At 47.1% G+C, this 24,447-nt stretch overlaps 3 protein-coding genes across 9 annotated transcripts in view; 1 reads left to right on the top strand and 2 right to left on the bottom strand.

Moving 5' to 3' along the window:
- Positions 1 to 1,421, top strand: part of vps13b (vacuolar protein sorting 13 homolog B) — a 331,160-nt gene extending 329,739 nt beyond the window's left edge. For all 5 annotated transcript variants that reach the window (XM_030370003.1, XM_030370004.1, XM_030370002.1 and 2 more), the window contains exons 67-68: positions 302 to 382; positions 649 to 1,421. In XM_030370003.1, the coding sequence (XP_030225863.1) occupies positions 302 to 382; positions 649 to 897 (330 nt within the window). In that variant the 3' untranslated portion in view covers positions 898 to 1,421. The remainder of the gene's footprint in view (positions 1 to 301; positions 383 to 648) is intronic.
- On the bottom strand, positions 254 to 18,437 carry rgs22 (regulator of G protein signaling 22). Its single transcript, XM_030370009.1, has 25 exons — positions 18,276 to 18,437; positions 18,158 to 18,186; positions 17,982 to 18,044; positions 17,490 to 17,687; positions 16,993 to 17,078; positions 16,415 to 16,527; positions 15,975 to 16,277; positions 15,286 to 15,616; positions 14,905 to 15,066; positions 14,147 to 14,231; positions 13,706 to 13,807; positions 13,288 to 13,389; positions 11,682 to 11,876; positions 10,452 to 10,544; positions 10,036 to 10,214; positions 9,526 to 9,688; positions 8,027 to 8,185; positions 7,277 to 7,339; positions 6,006 to 6,167; positions 5,355 to 5,534; positions 4,949 to 5,119; positions 4,427 to 4,579; positions 3,363 to 3,474; positions 1,775 to 1,859; positions 254 to 908 (listed from the first exon to the last, which is right to left on the bottom strand). The coding sequence occupies exons 1-25, from the start codon at positions 18,340 to 18,342 to the stop codon at positions 863 to 865; spliced, it is 3,402 nt and encodes a 1,133-aa protein (XP_030225869.1). The 5' UTR covers positions 18,343 to 18,437; the 3' UTR covers positions 254 to 862.
- Positions 18,438 to 19,059: 622 nt separating this feature from the next.
- Positions 19,060 to 24,417, bottom strand: fbxo43 (F-box protein 43). Of its 3 annotated transcripts, none has more exons than XM_030370013.1 (6): positions 24,181 to 24,417; positions 22,685 to 23,548; positions 21,748 to 22,542; positions 21,491 to 21,593; positions 21,141 to 21,341; positions 19,060 to 19,775 (listed from the first exon to the last, which is right to left on the bottom strand). In XM_030370013.1, the coding sequence occupies exons 2-6, from the start codon at positions 23,482 to 23,484 to the stop codon at positions 19,524 to 19,526; spliced, it is 2,151 nt and encodes a 716-aa protein (XP_030225873.1). In that variant the 5' UTR covers positions 23,485 to 23,548; positions 24,181 to 24,417; the 3' UTR covers positions 19,060 to 19,523. The 3 variants fall into 3 exon arrangements, with proteins under 3 accessions (XP_030225873.1, XP_030225875.1, XP_030225874.1); XM_030370015.1 differs by having other exon boundaries at positions 21,141 to 21,338; XM_030370014.1 differs by having other exon boundaries at positions 21,748 to 22,539.
- Between the last annotated feature and the right edge of the window lie 30 nt (positions 24,418 to 24,447).

The raw sequence follows: 24,447 nt of genomic DNA, 5'->3' as shown, positions 1-24,447 counted from the left end.
GGGGGGGGGCTAAAAGAGCCGCTTTATCACATGCTCTCGTATAGGGCTGCTGGCTGGCTGGCTTTCATTGGCCTGTGTGGAGGGAAACCAGTATGTGTCGATAGATTGTTGAGATTGTTGCTTTTATCTATACTTTTGCTTCTTTAACACTTGGTCAAAAACACCACTAAGAGAAAATACTGAAATCGATTCGAGCTTGTGTGGGGGCGTTAACCTGAACCAAATTTGATGTCCAATAACTGTACTTTTCAAGACCTGTTGAACCTGCTTTAATAAACTCTATGTGTTGGTGTCACTGCAGGTGGAGTGCAGACAGGAGCTGGGAGAGCCCGGCCAGCTGATCCTCAGCTTACAGCAGCAGACCGTGAGCAGCGCCACTGAGGTGAGTCCTGCTTTAAAGACTCATTCATTCCTGTGGGCAAAGTGTGTAGCAGATCGGTTTTGATTGGACTCGTTGCTGTGATGCAACTAAAGTGAACCAGGTTGAGACTTGAGACCGTTTAAACATTCATTATTTAGCAGGTCAAGTGCTACATACTGTCCCCTCACAGAAATGAAGAGGGGGGGGGTTACCGACCTCTACGTAGCTCATTAAGTGGAGGCCTTCTCCTCACTAAAGGGACATCTCTCACCCCCACCTCCCCCCAGGGCGACGGCGTGCGCGAGCGTCTCTCGGAGCAGCAGTACCAGCGGCTGGTCGACTACGTCACGCGCGCCTCCAACTACCTGTCTCCGTCGGGGGTCTCGCTCCAGCTGCAGCCCCCCGTGACCCTGGCGCAGCCGCCGCCCTCGCCCACCAAGTCCTACCGCTACCTGGTGGAGCCCGCCTCCGCCGCCGTGTTCACCAGCAAGTTCACCGCCGTCAAGAACAAGGCCCTGCGTGTGGGCTTCCACTGACCCGCTCCGTTCTGTGAAGGGAGAGGGGGGAAAAAGAATCACCGTTATTTGTGTAAAAGGGAAAAATAATTTTATGATACCACGTAACTACCCGGTTTATGCACTAGTGTGTCGGAGAAGAGTTGTTGTTCTACAGTCTGTTTTTACGATTAGACGCATATTTTCACATGTTTGCCTTTTCAGTGAGATATTTTCTACTGTATGTGCCCTGTGTGTGTTTACGTTGTCCTTGCACCGGCCTCTTGTCTCGTGCCTTTCCAAGTGCAATATTCTACAGAAGTGCAGAGCCGTTCGAGAAAGATGCGTTGCCATCCGTTAACCAAAATGTCTAAAACATCACATTTACGCCAACCCCCTTAATGATGCAAAAAAGAAAATATATATACCTGTTGTGAGTACTAAGGCCACATGGTAAATGCAAGGTACTGCATACTTTTTATAAACACTATTGCCGATTATGTATGTAGATCGATTATAATATATTGTATTAACACTGTAATAAAATCAGTAACAAATGCACATGATATGGTCTCAATTGTTTACCCTATTGTTTAGTAGTATGTAAAGTAGGTATAATAACATCAACTATTGTCATACTGGATCAATTACTAAATATGTGCTCATATGCTCCCGTGCTGGTGACTCAGCGTAAAGAGAGGCAAAGAAGTCATTAAACCAATCCCCCTCACCGACCATTTCACCTCCTGCCAACCAAAAGATCTTAAGTCTGGAAACTGTTGATGATGGCAGTCATCACATGATGAAACGTTATACTAAATAGGATGGAGACCAGTGCAAAGTGGTGTCTTAAGTCTGAGACAAATACAACAGAGCCCGAGTCTGTTGAGGTGAAATGCATTGCAGGATGTAAGGCTACCTCAGCTGGAGGGATGAGCGCGAGGAATGCTTGGGACTGCGTCGGCTGACCAAAGAGTCGATGCTGCTCCTGGAGGAGGAGGAGTCTAGCAGGAGAGAACAAACAAAAAATAAATCAATGTGAGGGATGATTTGTCTTCGCATTTTTCGACAATAGTATTTGGGTGAAGTCATGTTGACTACAAACTTTAAAATTTGTTTTGTTATCTTTTTAATCTGAAAACCTTAATGTAATCGTAACGGAAGAAAGTTATTCGTCCATCCTAGATAGTGTGCTGTTGTGTATGTAGTATAGTGTACATATATAAAGCATGGAAGGCAGACAGGCTGACTCTGGGTGAATGGGGCCTTTTACTCTCTTTCTCTTCATGTTTGTTCTGAAGAATCACGTTGCTGTAGTCGTGGCTCTGCAAGTACTTAATTGATGAACTTAAAAAGAGCAGCACTTGGTACGGTAAGCATTGTGAAAGTGTCTGGAAAGGTTTCAAATCAGCCTGATCATGTTTCATAGACAATAAATGTTTTATTTCGCTAGTTTAATTATCGCCCTGGTCGCCTATGCCAATCTCCGGCCCTGGGTATAACACATTCATCACAATCCTCTCCTGGGTGCTTCATTCACTCACGCAAATGACTAATGTTCAGTAAAATATCTCCCTATTTCTAACATCAAAGCTCACAAAATAATATCTTGACGTTTCGCAAAGGTACCACAAGGTCCCTGCCGGTTCCCATCCCTATGAACAATTACATAATTCATATCCGTAATATTAAAACCATGGTCGTATTGTAAATAAGATATTATTTAAGAACAGATATGCCATATGCCTAAATATACATGATTACACATGTATAAACATACAAAAGATCGATTAGTGTATAAGGGTCTATACACTAATGTGTATGGCTTTCGGGAAAGTTTCTCCAAGCAGCCCTGGTGAGCATTCGTCCAGAGGCCTGCGTCAAAGCCCCTCCTCACTCCGCAGGCGCGCTAACATCAGGGCCCTGACTTCCTGCACAGTACATTGGCACCTAATGAACGGGGTAGCAGTGCTGTGGCAGTCAGAGCCGTATATGACCTGGGTCTTCTGTCATCAAGCCGGAGCATTGAGTCCCAGATCAGGCTCCCGGGTCCCCCTCCTGGACTATACAAAGGGCTTTGGTTGAATGTAATGTGACTTTTTACATGTTTTCCAGGATATAAACCAAAAGGAGTTGTTGCTGGATGAAGTTAAGCGTGATGAATGATGCCAAATGTGATCTATATTATGCCCTGTGAGACAAGGGTATTACATTTGTGTGTGTGTGTGTGTGCGCATAATTACAATTGCAGGCAATGAGCTCATGCCCTCTGTTTTACTTCAAGTCCTTTTTCTAAAATACACACTCACACTCAAGTCTCTTCTGTATTGGTCTCTCTCTAGTATTTAAGCTCCTGGTTAGATCCCTGTGTGTTTTGCCGTGTGTGCGTGTGCATTCGTGCGTGTGTGTGTGTGTGTGTTTTGGCACGCGTGTGTGTGTGTGTCTGTGTGTTTTTTGGCACGCGTGTGTGTGTGTCTGTGTGTGCGTGCGTGTGTGTCTGTGTGTACCTGAGGCCGTGGTGGAGCGTGATGTGTTCTCCTGCTGACCCTTTCTCCTGGGCTGTAGCTCCTCTTCAGTTCTCTTCAGCGCCCTCATGTACTTGGAGTAGGACCACGACAACTGAGGAGAGCAGACACCATGACACACACACGCACGCACACACACGCACACACACACATACACCCACCACACAGACCCACACACACACACCACACAAAACAAAAACAAAGGCACACATACACACACACCATCACACACACAAACACACACACACACACACACACACACACACACACACACGCACACACACACACCCACCACACAGACCCACACACACACACCACACAAAACAAAAACAAAAGGCACACATACACACACACCATCACACACACAAACACACACACACACACACACACAGATCAGCCGTTACAACAGCGTAGATGTTTCTGCTTCTTCTCTGGTGTCAACGGGGAGGATGGGCTCAAGGCTACTTGTATAAAATAAACTAATGGCTCATCAAGGTTATGGTTCAACTTTCATCGTTTTGTCAAAAAGCATTGGTTAGTTGTGTGTGAGGGGAAGAGGGGGGGGGGGGGGGGGGGGCTAGGCCTGTCCTCCCTGATAAATATCCCGGTGTCGCCAAGCGTGGGCGCACCTGGAGCCGTCCGTTACCCGGCCCGCCGTTAAACACAGACAACGGCTGTTTGCGCTGAGAAGCCATTGCAAATGTCAACGCGGCGGAGGATTTGGCCGTGTGTGTGTGTGTGTGTCTTAATGTGTTTGTGTTCATGTCTGTGTCTGTTTATGTTTTAATGCATGCTTGTGTGTGTGATAATGTGTGCGTCTGTGTGTGTGTGTGTGTGTGTTAATGTGTGCGTGCGTGCGTGTGTGTGTGTGTGTGTGTGTGTGTGTGTGTGTGTCTGTGTGTCTGTGTTGATGTGTGTGTGTCTGTGTTGATGTGTGTGTGTGTGTGTGTGTGTGTGTGTGTGTGTGTGTGTGTGTGTGTGTGTGTGTGTGTGTGTGTGTGTGTGTGTGTGTGTGTGTGTGTGTGTGTGTGTGTGTGTGTGTGTACCTGCTGCGTGGGAAATTGAAGCGCTTGGCTCAAGTCGGTCAGCCGGTCCTCTTTGTCACCGTCCGACTTGTCGTCTTCCTCCTCAACGTCGTCCTCCTCCTCCTCCTGCTCAGGCTCCTCCTCCTCCTCCTCTGTTGAACTCGGCTGTCTCTCCTGCACAGCGGTGAGAAAATGACCTCACGTCACATTCATTCACTATTTTATTTTTGTACCGTTTTCTCTTTTATTACTAAATAACAGCAAGACAGAAAATAATGTTCATTCTATGTATGATGTATCATAATGACTCCATTAAAACCTCTTATCTAAAACGTTTCTCATAAATTAAACACGTCCATTCAAGAATCAATCAATCCAGGGAAGCTTACTCGTATAAATAGTTTTATTCCGGTCCGCTTCCAACTGTCGTCTGAAAATGATATAACTATAACTGCACTTCCAGCTCCGGCCACTAGAGGCCGCCAAAGGGACACCGTGCACGGTGCAGGGTGACGTTGTAAGAAGGCATTCTCCCGACGGTACCTGTGCGTTCTTCTGCTCCAACTTGGCCTGCCTCCTCCTGCGTCGCTGCAGGCTGGCTCTGTGTTTCTGCTCCTGCTCCTCCAGCACGGAGAGGAGCTTCTCCTCACGGACGCTGCTCCTCAGAGCCTGGAAGTCTGGCCACAGCTTCAGCAGTTCGGAGAACACGGACATCTGCACACGCACGCGTAAATACACCCAAATATATCAATAGATACACACACGCACCAAACTGAAGCAAGTATACACGCACACCAACAGATATAAATACACAGAAATGAATATACAGATGCACAAAAAACACACAGACAGGAATAAATACATATACCCACACAGAAATAAATACAAACACACACACAAACACGTAAATAAATAGACACAAACAAAGACACAGATACACACGGTGTACCTGAGCCTCCCTGAAGATGTAGGGGCCCAGCGTCTTGCGCATCTCCAGGATGCTGCAGGCCTGCCCGGGGGGGATGTCTATCTGCAGGGCGGGGGGCACGCTGGAGCTGATGAAGCAGCTGATGATGTTGGACACCTTCCTCTGGATGGTCGCCTCGTCACTGTGGGAGTGACACAGGTCCTGTATCGAAGGAGAGACACACAGAGAGACAGGGAGGGAGAGAGAGACACAGAGAGGGAGGGAGAGAGAGACACAGAGAGAGAGAGAGAGAGAGAGAGAGAGAGAGAGAGAGAGAGAGAGAGAGAGAGAGAGAGAGAGAGAGAGAGAGAGAGAGAGAGAGAGAGAGAGAGAGATTAATAGTAGCCTATAAATATAACACACACACACACACGCACGCACGCACGCACGCACGCACGCACGCACGCACGCACGCACACACGTACGCACGCACGTACGCACGCACGCTCACTCCTCAAACCTAAGTCTGATGGTTGGATTGCATCTAGGAGAAAATCGTCCTTTTTGTATCATGCACTGCATTTACCGTCCAATAGGTGGCGGTAGCCGCCCTGAACTTGTTTCCGCACCTGGTAAATGTAAATGTTGTTAAATCCAATCGAATTCGAGTGGTTGCCAGCCGTGTGACCTCACCTTGTACTTCTGGACCTCCAGCCAGAAGAGCACATCGTTCTCCAGGAAGTCCCCATGTAGGGCGGCGAAGCGCCGGAAGTGTCCGCAGGACGTGGGGCTGAGGAGCACCCGGCGCAGGACCAGGATCTCCTTGGAGGAACTCATCCACAGGCCTGAGCTGGACTGCCACACACGGGGGGCCAGGGAGGGGATCATTGTGTTACTGCTGAATAGTGTGGGTGGCCGCTTTGGTTTTATGTCAGAGGCTCTCCTGTGAGGTTGTATTTGTTAGTAGCATGCACCCTTTTTATTCGATGAGTTCAACAACAGATGTTGAACTTTAAATAACTAATAAAGTACATTTAAAGGGTGGGTAAACCATTGTTTTAGCAGGAGAACCTGCTAAACATTAGAACAATGATATCCCGTTCGAAAAATGTACTCTGCTGAGGATATACTGCTCGTTTGTAAGTTGTAAGAACGAAATAGAAAATAACATAGAGAGCGGTAGAGGTAACGCTGCCTGCCCAAGGATCTAACACATTAAAAAGTGTCAAAGGGAAAAATGCAGTCTATGTCGTGCAGATGTCCTTCAGGTCGGGTCTCAAATGTAAACCAAGTATTCCAAGTGAAGAAATGACTCCCCCATTTCAATCTCAATGAAAAATGTTCCGTGAAAAGAAAACACAATCACAAAGACAGACAATCAGGCAGCAATCATCTCCTCAGCCCAACTAGTCACCGATGCATGAGTTTATGCTCTTCACGGTGACGTCTGTGGACGGCCGGTTTGCCAGAAGCCACCGTCTTCCACGGTCCAAGTCAAGTCTCCGGTCTCCAAAGCACCGTGACTCCGGTCTCTACCGCTCTAGCGCTACGGATCCATTAGAAGCTCAGAGGATACCCTGATGGATTCGGGTCCGCGGACGCTCCTATCATTTTTATCTCTAATTAGTTTTAGAGACAGGGATGGGGCTCCCACACTCCCAGCGGCCGGTCAACATAAAACCATCAAGATGACTGTTCAGCAGCGTCTGCGCTCAGATCTCACTCATGATGGTTCCAAGACGGGAGACAAGAAGCGCCGGCGAAGCCGGGATCATGTTCAGAGTCTCCGGCCAAATAGTGAGCCGCTGGAGCCAAGGAGTCCGTGGGTCTGAGTCTCACCTGCTGGGGAGGCCCGCACCGTCCTCAGGACAATTCAGTAAAATAACTCAAACGAGCCAGAGTACGAAGAACAGACGAAGAAGATAAAAGAAAAGGTAGGGTTTGGAGGTAGAGTTTCTCCTTACCTTCCTGGATGCTCTCTTCTTTTTGTGGTTATCCCGCTCTGAAGGCCCGGCAGCTGCCTGGAGCTAACGCACACACATGCACACATGCACACGCACACATTCACCACATGCACACGCATGCACAAACACACACAGTACACACAAGCACACATACAGTACAAAGACGCACAAAAATACACACACACACACACATACACACACAGTACACACAGGCGCACACAAATACACACACAGACACAGTAGAAGCGAAGCAGTGGACAGTATAAAAGGTGAGGTTAGTCAGGGACAGTAGACCTCTGACATCTGAGCCCGCTGTCCTCTTTGGTCGACCACGGTAACTAACGCAAAACTCCTTCGCTGCTCCACTCATCCACCCTCCTGTCCTCCAACCTCTACACCTAGCAGGTGTAGCTGTCTAACATATCCCCCTCGCTCTCGCTCTCTGGGTAATTGTGAGTAGTATGCGTGCGGGCGGGCGTGCGTGCCTGGGTCTCGCCGTCCTCCACCCTTCACCTTTCTTTCACCCTACACCTACTTTTCCATCCGCCGCCTCCTCCTTGCGCGTAACACTAAACTCTGTGGGACTCATTAGCTAGCAGGCGCCTCACTGTGTCCAAACAAGCTCCACTCGATAACATAATGACGCCGAGCAGCGGCCTTGTTTGTCCGCCCTTTATGCGTTAGCCACTAATGAGGGTGTCAGTTGACAGCAATGTTGTAACACCGAGCAGAAATCTACAAATGGCGTACCTTGTCGTTCTGTCTTTCAATGAATTCTTCGGTGGCCAGGAAAAGAGGCAGCCATGTTTGTTCAATATGGGTCCTGACGATGGCCTGGATCTCCCCAACCAGAGTGTCCGACAGACACTCCCGCTTTAACCTCTCTTGTCCCCCTGCACGGTGTAATATCTATACACACACACACACACACACACACAGAATGACGTTATGTTTGCATTCAGATTCAAGGTTGTTTTAGTGTTAATGCACACGTGCACTTGCATCTGGAAGGAACAGTGTTGAAAGATGTCTTGAGTGACAGGGTGAGGACAGCCTTGGGTTCTGTCCGAACGGCATTGGAAAGCACACAGGGAAAAATCAGAGGAGCGGAGATAGGAGAGGTGAGGAGAGGGGAAGAAAGAGGAGGGGGATGAGAGGAGAGGAGATAGGAGAGGAGAGGAGAGCAGTTGAGGAGAAGAGAGGAGAGAAGAGGGGGGAAATCAATGAGGAGAGGGGAGAGAGGGGAGAGGAGAGGGGGGAGAGGAAAGGGGAAAATAATCCAGCTGTGCTCTCTGTCACTCTGGAAATCACCGGATTCCCTCCATCACCACCATCTGCTTTCTCTTTGTACTTTTTTTGTTAATTTACACTCCTTTCATTCTCCCTCTTTCTCTGTGTCATATTTCCCTCACTAAGTCTCTCTCTCAGCCTTCTCTCTCAAACAAACACACACACACACACGTTACTGATTGTATACATGTTTGAAATGAGAAGCAGCCGCTGCAGCAGAGGTGGGCGGGTGGGGACGGCGGAGGGGAAATGGGGGCTCACTGTTCCACTTAAAGACTGATGGATGGAGCGGCTACAGGGTCGAGGCAGTGGAGCCGTCAGGTGCCTCCTCCACCCAAACCAAGGCCAGACAGAAAACACACAAAGGATTCCCAGACGATCCCAGGCATCCCGACTGACTTGGAACCGGTGGACTCGTGGCAGTGTAGGGGATGGCCACCCTGCAGCCGTTGTTCGCTTGAAGCATAGAAGTATATATATATGTATTCACCGATATAAATATCATAGTTTCTTTGTTATTCTTTGACTAAAGCACAGCAGCATCAGCTTGTGTTGGCCGAAGAAGATACAGATTCACGCAGCGAAGAGTTTGCTTTGTGATAAAGGTCTCTGAGACACTTGATGCTGCGGCTGTTAGCCCAGTGGGTCACACAGAGACATAAGCCACTAGATACACACAACTTTCAGCTACCGTCCCGAGTTGGGCACAGTGCCAAACCCATCAAGTAATCCAAGAATAATCCGGACACCGGACCCTCGGCTATAAATATCAGGTGGTTTTATCCAGCTGACACCGGAGTAGGCACACCTTTGTCCAAAACCCTATCTTAATCCAGCACATTTTAAACTTGTAGAGCTGTCTCTACAATCCTTCATGTGTTTCTGTTGACTCTTTCCCTATTTCCATGTCGCTCACTCCTGTCCCTCGGCGACAGACGAAAGAACGGAATGCGACTCGCCTCGTTCTGCTGGACCGCTGTAGCCGGGCTGTCGGGTCCCAGGAAGTACTTCCTGTTGAGGTATTTGTCTGCGATTTCAGATGACCTCCACTCTCGGGTCGCCTTGTCTCGGTGAGAGGTCCGTCTGTACTGTTCCAGGTCCAGCCAGCAGCGCAGGTGAATGCTGTGGAAACACACACACGAAAACAAACACACAAACAAACACACGTGCACACACACACAAACACACACACACGCACACATATATTTACCAACACATGAGTCACGCCAGCTGGGTCCGACATCTGACAACAATCTTTGAGACTAGACGATCTCCGATTAAACAATAATCCAATCAGAGAGGCTCATGCATGCAACGCATGTAGATAGACCATGATGACCCAACGTTTGATGGATCCAGAAATTAACTACGATTAAAGTGCCTGAAAGCTCCCTGACAGCCAAAGCAGGCTTGTTTCACCGGGGGTCTCTCTTTGTCAAATTAAAGTATTGCAGGCTGCTCATCCCCACCTGGCCTCCCGCTGCTCCAGAAAGGAGGTGAAATGCTGGATCTCCCGGCTGCTGCGGAGCAGGGAGCCCAGACGGTAACCACGGTAACGCGGCAAGACCTTGGCCCATGGGTTCGGCTGCATTGGGGGGCCCGCGGAGGGTGGAGGGGTAGGGCAGGGAGATGAGGGGGGCCGGGCCTGCTGCAATTGATGGAGGAGAAGAAGAGAGAGGGGACGAATGAAAGAATTTGTGAAGTAAAGAAAAAATATAAATATTTCACCAAACGAAAAGATGGAAAGGAAATAAAGAATGACGAACAAATGTTTGAATGGAAGGATGAAAAAGTAACAATTTGAACCAATTGAACAAGGACAAAGGAGAGACATAAGCGGCAGATGCAGTCTACCCCTCAGTACAAATCAAAGCCTAACGCTCACCTCCCTCAGTCTGAGCTGTGTCTCCTCATGCAGGACCTGCAGCTCCCTGAACTCTGCATTGTCCAGCTGACGCACCTTCTCCTGCACACACACCTGGGGCACGCACACAAACACACACACACACAAACACACTTAATGAAATGTGTATATATAACGTAGACTTAAATCTAATATTCAATAGTTTTCCATGGGAATGAACATGAATGAACCGTGATTAAACTTGAATAATTAAATTGAACTACATTTAGTGAGCTTATGTGATGCTTTATACCTTAAAGATAAACGTTGAATAAAAATGTATTCCCTAAAGAAGTCTCATCCCACGAGAATCCCCTCCATGCTGATAGTTATCTGAACATTGCAGGGCTGAATTGAACTGAATTCCCATGCAATTTGGTGGTTTCAAACAACCCAATTTAATGAAGCAGATCTAGAATTACATGTGTGCATTCTCCTCCTAAATTTGTATCCCTTGGTGCAGGCCTGGATTTTCTATAACATACAATTTTGTCCAAATTCCTGAAATTCCCATAACTTCATATGGAACATTACCACAGAGTACCAGACATTTTTGCCTCTTTGGGATCATGCTTAAATCCAGGCAAATAACAAAGGGCTGATCCACATCCTCATGACCTCAACTAGTACACTGGTCAGGGACTGATCCCCTGATCCTGAGGGACTGTATGGGTCTGGTACAACAGGGGGTCTCTGGTGTGTAGGAGCTACCGTCTGGTAGGACAGGGGGTCTCTGGTGTGTAGGAGCTAACAGGGTCTGGTAGGACAGGGGGTCTCTGGTGTGTAGGAGCTACCGTCTGGTAGGACAGGGGGTCTCTGGTGTGTAGGAGCTAACAGGGTCTGGTAGGACAGGGGGTCTCTGGTGTGTAGGAGCTACCGTCTGGTACGACAGCGTGTCTCTGGTGTGTAGGAGCTAACAGGGTCTGGTAGGACAGGGGGTTTCTGGTGTGTAGGAGCTAACAGGGTCTGGTAGGACAGGGGGTGTCTGGTGTGTAGTAGCTAACAGGGTCTGGTAGGACAGGGGGTCTCTGGTGTGTAGTAGCAAACAGGGTCTGGTAGGACAGGGTGTCTCTGGTGTGTGTTAGCTACCGTCTGGTAGGACAGGGGGTCTCTGGGGTGTAGGAGCTAACAGGGTCTGGTAGGACAGGGTGTGTCTGGTGTGTGTTAGCTACCGTCTGGTAGGACAGCGTGTCTCTGGTGTGTGTTAGCTACCGTCTGGTAGGACAGCGTGTCTCTGGTGACCAGCAGGGTCCAGGGCTCCAGAAGCAGGTCCAGGATGTGCTCCTCTACCTGGTCGAAGAGCTCTTCGAAGGCGGGCCGCAGACACTCGTACACCCCCAGCCTCTGGTCCTCCGCCACGCCCACGGACGCCCACGCCGAGCCGCTCAGGAACCTCGAGAACAGATGCTGGTGCAAGGTAGAAGATTACTGTCAATTTCATCATTGCCATCACCATGGTTACCACAGCATTGCTAACTGATGAAAAATGACATCTGGTAAGACACCCCTTGGTTCTTTGATTTGGTTTGTACATTGATTTACATTGGATAACTCCCTCTACAGACTAAACAAGTGCTATTGCATGCATAACTTCTTATTTGCTGACATGGTAACATGGTCAGTTTCTGATTAAGAATTGCTGGGACACACCTGTACCTTCACTTATTGAGACTGAATTGAACAGGCGTCATTTTTAAACGGCGGGGTCTACTCTATTGCACCATGTTCATTGATTAAAACATTTGAGACACATTCACACCTACAGGCAGCCTCCACCATGTGTTGAGACACAATGGGTGTACATGGTTCTTAAAAGGGTGTTGGCGACACGGAAACAAGCAGGTAGCCATGTTGTGAAAAGCCAAACGATTTTATACATTAAAGGATTTGGTGTGATGATACAAATGCTAACTAACATAACGCCTTTCATTAGGGGGAGGGGGAGCAGTCTCTCTACGTGCAAAGGTAATTAAAGAGGCTGTAGACTAGCTTTAAAACTGAGCTATAATTTGAGTGGGATTGTGAGAAATAGTCAAGGCATCCGTCAGATCTTTGCGACTGAAATGCTCTTGGAGATTATCTTTTCTGGTTCACTATGCCTGCCTTCGAATTTAGACTACTCCTATCTTATTTGTCTATTCAGGGCATCTCTTCCGTGATTGGTTCAGAGTACCTCAATCGCACACACACTGTTATCATCTCAATGGCAGACAAATGTATGGAGGAAGGGAGCAGGGAGGGTGTGTGTGTGTGTGTGTGTGTGTGTGTGTGTGTGTGTGTGTGTGTGTGTGTGTGTGTGTGTGTGTGTGTGACATGGTGAGAGTAAGGACGGATAATGACGTTGACCTGCTTGTTGTTCAAACAGCAAGAGTGATGAAGCGCCACTGCTCTGACAACATTCCCCTAGAAACCAAACCCCAGCCTGCCGTTCCTCTTCCCCTGTCATCCATCTCTTCATTCTCCTCCTCCTCCTCCTCCTCCTCCTCCATCTTCCTACCTCTCTGTGTTCACTGACACCTCTGCCGTCACTCAATGTTGCTTACGCACTCAATACGCACACAGCATGGCACACGGTTTTGTACATGTTTTGTACACGTAATGAGCCGAACAAAGTAGGGTAGGAGTGTGTGTGTGTGTGTGTGTGTGTGTGTGTGTGTGTGTGTGTGTGTGTGTGTGTGTGTGTGAATGGGTGTATATGTGTGTGTGTGTGTGTGTGCGTGCGTGCATATGTGTGTGTTTGTGTGAGTGAGTGAGTATGTGTGCGTGCGTGCGTGAGTGAGGGAGTGTATGCGTGCGTGCGTGCGAATGTGTGTCTGACCTGTGCTTGTCTCTGTACTGTGTATGGGTCCAGACTGTCCTGGTAGAACAGCTGGTGGTATCGCTGCAGGTCACTCCAGAAATGGACAGCGTTCTCCCAGAGCTGAGAACAATAAGCATGTGATGTAATGAGAGGCTTCGTTAAGCTTTATACAAGTCCGGTGTTCTAGTCTACACTCTGTTTCCTCCTGTTTGGCTGCTCTTTGGGCTTGTAGTTTAATACCGGAACCATCTTTGTAGTCCTGCGGCCAGCGCGGAATGTAAAGTCCTGAATGTGCTTTGAAGAACATAAAAAAGCACTCTAACCAACATATGGATTGTTCTTTCCTACTTCAAAATTGGCAATACATAGATACAGTACAAATGTAATCATGTAAAGACTCTGGTTCAAACAAAATAGGGGTCCCAAGCTTTCTTACTTGGTTTCCAGAGTCTTCACAAAAGTGGGTGAAGTAGAGTCCAGCGTGGGAGTCTGCGTGGAGGGCCTGTAGCATTCGCTCCATGCTTGTACTGGGGAAACACTAACCAAACACACACAACCCACTGCCATCAGGAACCTGTTTTCACCATTCAAACTTATTTTTTTCTAGGTTGTATTTGCTTTATTGAAGTCTATTCGTAAAAACTCTCAAGGGGCCACCTTTTCTAGGGGCCTTTCATGTGCGTAAATATGTGTCCCGTCTCTCTTCCTACCCTGTTTCCGACGACGGTGTTATTTTTAAATGTATTTATTTATTTATTGTTGCTACGGTATGCCTGTGCATTGGCAGACAGACTGGTGGCAGGACAGGGTATCGGCTGAGTGGTGATAGAGAGGGGGGCAGGGCCAAAACTCTATAGGTAACCGAGGGAAGGCTCACCTCTCTCTCGGCGCACGGCCCTGGGAGAGCGGCAGGCCCCTCGCCGTCTTCCTGGGTCCACTGGGACATCCAGAACCTGGGGGCCCTGGGGAGATGGACCACCCAATGAAACACAGCATACCATTAATGAGGTTTGGTTATAAACCTACTTTAGTATTAATGTAACACATGAGATTTGGTTGATGTATTTAATTGTCATTAGCAGTTTTAAGGAAAAGCAATACCAGTTGAGCTACTAGAGGGAAAACACATAGCCAGAGTCTTCTTTTTAGCATAGAATCTAATTCAAAAGGGTTTTAAAAAAATGCATCCAAAAACCTTTGGATGCCTGTGTGCGAAATGGTACCAATCGTTTTGGAGACTGGCTCGGGAACACAAATGTCATTGAAAGGTTTGAAAACTGCCATCAGGGGCTGAGCTATGAAGTTACCAACCCGGATTAATATTAAGAGAAAAGAATCCTTCAATAAGAATAATAAATTAATCAATTAATAAATTGGAGTATGAAAGCACTTTTCTTAGAAGTACCCAACGACACCTTACAGGAAAACAGACAACCTTTGAAAGAGTAGAAAAAGAGAAAGGAGGGAAAATACAAGTTGAAAGTGATTAACCAGGTATCTGTAGAATGGGCTTACATGACGCAAATAGATACCTCTATATTTAAATGGAGAGGATGCTAATTAATTTCCGAGTGCAGAGTAATCTCTTAATGAAACACTGTGGCACCCGATAGTCGGACTCTGGTTCCTTCCTACCAGTAGCATAGGAGCGCCTCGGTGAGACGAGGCTGAACCTGGCGCAGTTTCTCCTCTGTCCAGCAGGGGGGAGTGGTGAGCCCCAGTCGAAAGAGCAGCTCTGCATTGAGGCTGCACTGGCTGCTGCTCTGCATGTATCGACTTCTCATCAACACCAAATGTCTGCCTCACAGGACATCATGATTATTACACTATACACTGCAGTCAAATATATAATGTAATCCAAAAATATATGCAAGCTTTAATATCAAGTCACAGGATAGGAGATTTGGGGTACATTTTCACTTCATAGTTAATAATAGCATGGCGAATCCAATGAATATTGCATGTGTTGGGTTTGGTACTGTTTTTTGGGGATGGGGATGTTTTGGTCTTCTGTACCTGTCCTTCCTCTCCCAGTGCTGGGTACTGGTCAGCCGCTCAATGTCCATCCACAGATGGAAGACTCTCTCACCAGGAGTGTCCCGCAGGAATTCCTTGAACTCATCCAGGCCCTGCCGGCCGCCATGGAGACGGGCGCCCTGGCAACAAATGTCAAAGACGTTTTTCTTGGCTAAGTCCTCGTAGCCTTCCTCCATATTTTCCTTATCCTCTTCATCCTCTTCTACTACTATCTCCTCCTCCACTTCCTGCTCCTCGTCCTCTTCACCCTCCTCCAAAATCAAATCCCTTCTCCCCGGTACTCCATCCATCTTCTCCTCCATCTGTATCCCTGTTGTCATAGTTGAGTTTTGAACATCCAGAAAAAAGGAACATAAGAACCGGCTCCGCTCCAGCATTAGGCAATAGAACCTGAGCAGTAATGGATCATCTGCTAGCGTGTCTGCTTTTACTCGTAGTCACATGTCGTATGAGTTTACCTTCCACTCGAAGAGACAATATATGCACACACAGGAAAAACACACACACTCACAAACAGTTTAACTATAAACACTTTTTGTGTACATAAACATTTTGTGTCGTTTATGTACACAAAAACGTAGGTAAAGCCTCTAAATTTAAAGTTTTTAACCTAACCCTTAAACTGTATTATACTAGTCAACTCTTTAAGTGTATCGCTATCAAAGCACCTGTGGTTATGAAGTTGCGACTGCAGACACTGGCAGCCATGTACTGGAGAGGCAAGACCAGAGACTTGGGTGCCCCAGGACCCTGGGGGCGGGGCTCAGAGCAGGAGAGCCGAGAAAAATCCTCCAGGTACAGTATCCGATCCGGCCTCTGGGCTGACAGGGTCTGGTCAGCTGGAAGGTCATCATGGGTTAGGGGTGAGGTAAACAAGGAGGGGAGGGTGGATGGAGTTTTCGGGCCCCCCACTTCATCCGGACCATAGTCGTGGGAGGCTGGTGGCGTTGAAAGGCATCGGTGCATGGGCTCTGAATGTGGGAAAAGTAGAGAGGGGACGTTAAGGTGCGGAAATCATTTGACAGGCAAACCAAAAACTCATCATAGTAGAGCAGGATTGATGTGGTGGAGCCTGTAGGGCCCCTGAGAGGCTCTTTGTCCAGCTCACCCTCCCCTCTGCTGGTGGGGGGTCTCGGGTCGGACAGGGAGCCCCTAAATGAGTGGTCATCCATCTTCCGCACACGGGGGCCCGGCTCCCACTGAGAGAGCAGTTTGGCTAGTCTGGGGGACACAGCGGAGCTCTCGTTCAGCTCATGCTAACTATCTATATTTCTATTTGATTATTATGTGAAAATGTATTATGAACAATAAAACCAAAAGCTGTCATTTCACCAGAGCACTTCTGTATGTTTGTGTATATGTATACTGTAAACTAACATGCAAGAGCCATAAGATTAACTTAATATAAGAAATTTGGGTGATCACTCATAACTCTGTGAGGGCTCCAACACTCGCAACAAACTCATTATTCAGTATTCCAGGTTAACAGAAACCATTCAAAACAATTCAGAGGGGCTAAGATGTATACACCTTAGTAACAGCCGATTGTCTCTTCCTTGATAAGAACTTGAGACGAGAATGCTGCACATGCATAAAATAGTGTGAGTATCACTAACTTTGCTTTGCATCGGCTTCTCAACAAGTTTCTGTGTGTTGAAACAACAAAAGTTGGTGTGTTTTCCCCACCTGTATTCAAAGTAGCAATCACTTTGAACAAACAATGGCAAACGCTCTGCTATGATCCACGGGAGTCCCTGCATTTTGTCCAGGAACTGCAAGAGTCAAATAAAAATACAATTTTCTTTTAATCCCAGCATCCAACAATATACTTCATTTCCCATCCTGAAAGGATGAGTTATCTGTGTTTAAATATGAAGATTTCATAAAAGACCTATAATAGGATGTTTGTCGACAAGGGCTATTTAAGACCCTATTTAGTGTTTCACGGTTGTATGTATGATACAACCGTGTTCAACCATTAACATCCTGGAAGTCCCCAGTTCCCAAGTCATGTCAAAGTCAAGGCATAAGGCAAGTCGAAAATCCTTGTGACATGGCAGGCACGGAATACGTAGAAGGTTATAAACCGTTGCAGATCTAACCAAATGTACATCTTATTTGGGGCTTAGGGGCGGGCAAAGGCCAAGTCCTAGAGTCGCACTTGGTGGTGGAGCGGAACTCACGTGGACGGTGTAGTGGTTGTCTACGAGGGACCCGCTGAAGGACCCGCTGAAGGCCAACAAGGCTTGGTCCTCTGACAGCCCGCTGGACTTCCTCCCCTGCAGTACGGACGAGATCCTCCGGGAGACCAGCTCAGCGGCTCCCGTCTCAACTTCAAACAGACCGCTGTCCTGGTTGTAGGACAGGGCCACTGGGAACGACTGGATACACACAAACGCAGACAAGTGTACACACACACACACACACACACACACACACACACACACACACACACACACACACACACACACACACACACACACACACACACACACACACACACACACACACACACACACACACACACGTAGAATAGTTAAGCGGCGACAAAAACAATTCGTTCGTTTATATAAAAATAATTATTTGCGTCCGTACATAGAGGGATCCCAGAGACCATAAGGGAGCTTGGTTAGGGGACATGACGAGAAAACAGTCTGGTCCGTATATCAACTTACCGGCAAGCTCAGGAAGTCATTGAAGAAGTGGACTAGTGTGTCATCAGTGGCCAGGTAGTGCTCCTGTATACACAAAATATTCACAACACTGTAGGATTATCTTCTACAGATATTGCAGTATAATAATATTATAGTCTAAGAAACAAACTTGCTCAAAATATCCTTCAAATACTCACAACATTGTCCGCCGTAATAAAAGGAGGGTCTAAAATAAGGGGCAGAAAACTGAAGTGAGATTTCAAATGATCTAAAGTAATTAGCCGTCAGAGAAACGGTTACCAAGACTACCCTTACCTGTTGCAACTTGTCCACATATTCTTGACCTGACAAATAGTCGGATAATTTGTCCCGATATCGGCATTGTAGTTTAGAGACAAGTAAAATAAAAAGTGCCGTTGGACACCTTTCCTTCAGAGCCCCGCCAGAGTCAGCCACCAAAGACTTGAGTGTAATTACGGACACATTGCAGGTTGCTATGGAGGTAGACTCATGTTCAAAACACACAGGCTAGTAAAAGTTTAACTAGAGCACCAGGGACAGAAACTCGGAAAAACCCTAATCTCCTGTTCGTCATAGTCCATAAACAAAACACGTTTGTCTCATTTCATTTATTTTTTTTTATAAAAAACAACTACCTTAAAAGTTTAATAGTGATGGTGCAACCCCATTAAATCAACGTCACACGGTGACTGAGTGAGGTGACATATTTTGCAGTTCATGTTAAGGTGTTTGCTGAAACCACTAGATGGCAGCAAAGGCCGGAAAATGACTCCTCTAGCAGTCGATTCTGAGCTCTAGCTAACGCAAGTAATTTATTGTGGATTGGCTTGAATTTGCCATCCGAATTTAGCAGTACAGTACAGACCAAAACGACCCAGTAAATATATTTTTTCCAAGTTTGTTCCCCAATCTTGATATTTATTAAATGTCTTTATATTGAATGCAGGGGGTCAAAATATATTTTACACACACACACACACACACACACACACAAACACACACACACAAACACACATCCCATTCCCACTGGCCCCCCTATTGATTGGTTGCCCCTCAAGAAAACTACACACCATATGCATTGAATCCACATGTAACACATGTATGTAAAAAAGGGCTTTATTTAAAATTCTGAAATCAATTTATACAAATCAAGTTATATACTATGTATGTATAGAGTATAAACATATATAGTGCTATTCCAAATATATATACCTTTACAAGTATAGCTGACATTTACAAAGCTTAAAAAACTAAAAAATAAAGTACAAAAAAGGAAAAAGAAAAGTTACGCTTCTAACGATCAAACGTGACCGTCTTTGATTGCATCTGCTTCCAAAGCTATTTTCCAAACACATTTTAAAACAAGTAAAATTGATTTGGAAGAAAAGAGGAAATGGAAATCAATACATAAATATCCACAAACACATTCAAGGATGAGTAAAAGTTTGCTTTGAGGTGGCCGTGAAAAGTAGTACAGTGTGCAATGACTGATTTAGCAAGACAGACATTCTCCATCGTTCATCCACCCATTTACAAGTCTATCTACAGCCTCCTGAGGTTACGCTTTCTCTGTGCGCTGCCAGGTACGACAGTGTCTCGCCTGATGTGGCGCCCAGCCGAGCGGCTGAGACACTCGCGGCCGCCGTGGAATTCACATAGGCAGCCCGTGCAGAACTGGAAGCTGCAGTCGGCCCGGCTGCAGACTCCCTCCTTCTTGACCGGGTGGCACTTGGCCGGGTGCTCGCAGCGAGGGCACGGCTTGAGGCACTCGTCACTGAACAGAGTTTTGGCCACCTGGTGGGACAGGAGGAGGGGTTGGTTTACCTGAATCGCTTTTATCTTTTGGTTTCTGTAGGTTTGAGTTGAAACCATAAGAAAAATCTGAAAAATGGATCCTAATAATAATATAAAAGGTTTCAGCAAGTCAAATTTAAGACTTTTTAATACGACCTTGAATGAAATGTAAGACCTAAAACACGCGATGGTGGAGGTTGGCAACAGACGCGAGCCAACTTCGGAGACGGACCTCTTCCAGCCAACTGTCCTTGAATTTGCACCTACCCATTGTCACAGACTAGCTAGCAAGCACGCAGATAATCGTTTATATATGCAGCTAGCACGAAAGAAGCCTCACTACATGTCCTTCCTGAAAAGTCCCACGAGAAAAGTAAAAAAATAAAATAGTCCTGCCCCGACAAATTTAAGACCTTGAGTTACAGTATTTAGGACCAGCATATGACATTTGCAACGAATTTAAGACTTTTTAAGGCCTTAAATTTAGAAACATGAATTTAAGACTTAAGACTTTTTAAGGATGCGCGGACACCCTGAATAGAACGTTTACTTTGATATAAGTGAATTGAAAAGGCCTTTGTATTAATTGTTGTGAGGAATCATAAGAGATAGCTCCTTTCCCGTCCAATTGAAAAGTTAGGCCAGTAAGCATTTGCTTTGCCATTGATTTAGCCACAACTGAGCCCATGCCAACCTCACAACATCTTTATTGTGTAGATTCCTTTGGCCGTCTTGCATCTTCGCAGACATTTCCAGTTCATTCCATAGGATATTGCAAATAGTTTAACCTCTTACCTAAATAGTTAATGCTCCCACTGTGTCTTCCATGGTCATGCTCTATTCATTCAAATACTTAGCGTAATTTATTAGAAATGGCCACGCCATCAGTCTGCTATAAGTGTGTGAATTTCTCGGAGGATATCCGTTTATCATACAGTGCCTCTGATTGAGACAAGTTTTTAGCTTGTTCCCGGCTCATATCTGACCAGGACATCCATCTTGCCTGTTAGTCAAAGGTGTGTGAATGAACACTACAAAATGGAGGAGAAATGTAGACAGGGAAGGAACAGAGAGGGAGGGGTTGTTTTTTGGGTTGTTTGGTTTGAATATCTTGCTTTCTTTAGAATTCCTGAAGCTTTATGGGGGGGTGGGAAGGGTGGGATACTTTTGTTGGGAGGGGGGATATTACTTAGCAATGTTGTTTTTGCTGCTTTTCTTTTTGTTTGTCATGGTTTTTATTTGGTTAAGAGAAAAATGAAAATGGAGAACCGTCTTACTTCCTGTAAAATGTAATATGCTTGATCCTAAAAAAAAAAAGATTCCTGAAGCTTCACATTCGTGTGATGGATTGGCTTCCACACTTACTTGGATAAACTTCTCTCGTTTGCTGCTACTGCTGCCGCCAGAGTGTGATGTGTTGAGCTCGGAGGGGGTTAAAGTGCTTTTAGCGGACTGTGGGGTGCAGTAGGACAAACTCCTGGACTGGGACTGGATGGAGCCCAGCACGGCCCTCTTGGTTAGGGCAAGCCTGGTCTCAGCGTCTGTGACGTGGACAGTCCCACCCTGCTGGGAAACAAAACCATCATAAGTCTTCTCTACAGTGTCCATCTTGGATACAGTAAACAGAAAAAAAACAACGCAGCCTAGTCTTCAACATTCAAGGCTTGAATGAATAAAGACTAGCTTAGTAAATCGCCTATTGAGATCTTCTTTACCTCTAGAGCAGCTTCCAGGTCCCTGAGGTGACGCCTTCTCCTGGAGCTGGCCCGACTATCCTGGCCAATGATGTTATCCCAGCTGGGGCACACCTGACCAAATCTGAAAAAGATGGTAATATTGGAGTTGGGGTTCGATTATTGGGTGAGTATTTTTCTGTGTTCCATGGGGTCGGTAAAAGCTGGTTTGGAAGTATGCGAGTGTCTGACGCCGACTGATCGTGGCTCTGTTTAACCACCATGAATGCTTGACTGACCTGTGGACGTCCTCGGGGCCCAGGTGGTTGAGGATGACACCCAGGATGTGCCAGAGGTTCCTATTCTTTAGCTCCGTGAGGACGTCCAGCCTCCCCACGCCCATCTTCCTGCCGATGAGGCCCGCCAGGGGCATGCTGGTTCTGATGGGCACCGGGCTCTCCAGCAGCGCCACCGCAGACCGCAGCTCCAACTCTAAGCTGGGGATCTGGTCCTGCGTCATGGAGTCCTTCCGGAGACACATGGCACGAACCAGCTGCAGGGCGGGAGTCAGAGCGAGGTACTCCAGGCCCGCTGGAATGTTACGGAGTGGGGTGGCTTTGCGACCGGCGGTGGCGGCTGCACTATAACAGGGTGCTGTGTCTCTCTTGCCCATGGGCGTGCGGAGAGGTGTGGCAGTGTCTACTATTGCGGCGACCATGCCGAGGGGCGTCCTCCGATTGCCTAGCTCTAGGCCGGAGGAGCCTGACGGCGTGGTGTTGCTGACCAGAAACACCTCATCCACCTTAAGGGGGCTGTAGCACACGGAGAGGCGCTTGCCACCAGGGTGTGGTTGACCAACGTGGCGGCCATCCTCCTCGGACTGAGAGCCCCCCTCCCGCAGTGTGGAGAGCCTCTGCTGCCGCTGGAGGCGGGACCGCCGCCTCCCATCAGATAGGTGCAGCGCCTCCGCACCGGCCCGGGGGCCCGAGGAGGAGAGCAGCAGCTCCTGGAAGGAGCCGTCGTGCTCCCTCGACGAGTCTTGGGATTTATCGAGGACCGTGGAACCAAAGCCGCTGTCCTCGGACAAAGATCTGCTTGCATAAAGATCCGGGGTTAGGGTTAACAGACAATGTGAAACTGAACCCGTCATGTAGATATATGGCATTTTATGTTGCGAATTTATTACCGGCTTCAAGAAAGTATTGATTTTCATAAAAAAAAAAAAAAGGCAAATACCTGATATAGGTGGGGGTAAGTGCAGCGGAGGGTGTGTTCTGAGCACAGGGACTCTGACCAGGACTGGCTGCCATCATGTTGACTGGTGTTTGAAAGCTTTCACTTTCAAGTGCAGGCAGGAACTTCCCAAAGGGTGGGGTCCCCAACTGGTCTGTGGCACAGTGTCCAAAGGAGCCGATGCGTTCCTCGAGGTCCGTGTTGGAGGATAGAGAGACGTTCCCTTCATGGTCGTCACTGGTGTTTCTCCCATATTCATGAGTGGACGTCTTGACTTGAGCATAGAAGAGACGCCGTTTCCTTGTCGACAGTGGTGATCGGCAATCCAGCTCCGATTTAGACTTACTGGAAGAAAATATTCCAGACCCACTGAAATGGTGCTTGGCCCCCAACCTGAGTGACACCTCTATGACTTTAGTGCAGGGTGTTGTTTGTACTTCAGTTTTGGCATCTGTGGTGGATTTAGCATTACCCATGATAAGTCTTCGCCGCAAAAGGCCATCTTTCTTGGATGTTTTGGGTGTTTCACACCAACCCACTTCCAAAGGTGGTTGTGCCCTTCTCGAATCATTCCCCGAAAGTCTGGTTGTTTCGGTAGTTCTTTCCTTCTTAGGAGTTACTGCAAGATTCTCTTTTGGCGTTTCGTTGTTATCTTCGGGGGACAAATATCGACATGGTGCACACTTAGCTCCATTGGTTTTCCCAGGGAAGCTTTGCACATCCGAGTAACCACTGTCAAAAGAGCTGCTGTGGTATGGGTGCTTCTTGAAACCCTGAACCCCAGAATCTGGCGTGCAATCCATTCTTGCAATGGGCTAGCCTCAAGCACTCTTCAAAGCAAAGGGTTGGACAAGGATGTCAAAATCCCTGGGGAAAGAAAGTACACACCTTTGTTTAGTCTATGGTGAAGGTGATCCATGATAAACATTTAATGGAAGTAAACAATTTAACCAGCTAACCCAAGTGTGGCTCTGGTGACACTCGAGGTCTAGTTTGAACAGCTTTATAATTACAAAAATGGATCATGTGAAGTGCTTATTCCCCTTTGTTTAGCCAACTGTAAACTGTTACAGGTCATCCACAACCTCTTCCGTTCTATCACTGTTGCTATGACACTGGAGGTGTCCTTTTAAACTACCAGTGGTTTGGATTTCACCGCAAGGTCTCGCTATTACGAGTCAGACCCCGCTCAAAAGTCAGCCGCAGCCGCCAAAAGAAATAGTCGATCTAAGCAACCCGCTTTTGTGGCTCCTCCCCTGCTGCTCTTCATTGTGTACTACATCCCCATCCCGCATAAAACAACCCATGAAAACAAATGAAACAGGAACAAAGTTGTATGAGTCGTTATTATTCGTGGTGAATTCAGAGGGAATTTAAATAAAATAACTAGCATCCACCCGCTAGCCAGCTAGTGAAGGACTTGCGATTCGACATGGATGCTTCTGGGAGGGAAAGAAACGCACACTTGACCGTTAATCATATGAACAAAATAAACCTACCTTCAAATACAAACAGCTGCAACAAAGGCTCATTCCATGGGGCCAGGAGTTTAAAAGATAGTCTCTTCCGGAGCTGCTGCTTCTGTTGGTTTGGGCTCCATTAGCTACATTTGGTCCGCAGCTCTAAGCAGGACACAACCCTAGCCACGTTTTCAAATTTGGAGCCTTTCTCCTGACGTGATGACGTACTTCCAGGCAACTTTACGTTGACGACGTCAGGTTGCCATAGAAACAGCATTCACTCTGCCGTTCAGTTATATACAGGTT

Source organism: Gadus morhua, chromosome 11 (genome assembly GCF_902167405.1).
Source record: "Gadus morhua chromosome 11, gadMor3.0, whole genome shotgun sequence".
NCBI classification, from domain to species: Eukaryota; Metazoa; Chordata; class Actinopteri; order Gadiformes; family Gadidae; genus Gadus; species Gadus morhua.
This window is presented reverse-complemented; position numbering and strand designations above follow the sequence as displayed.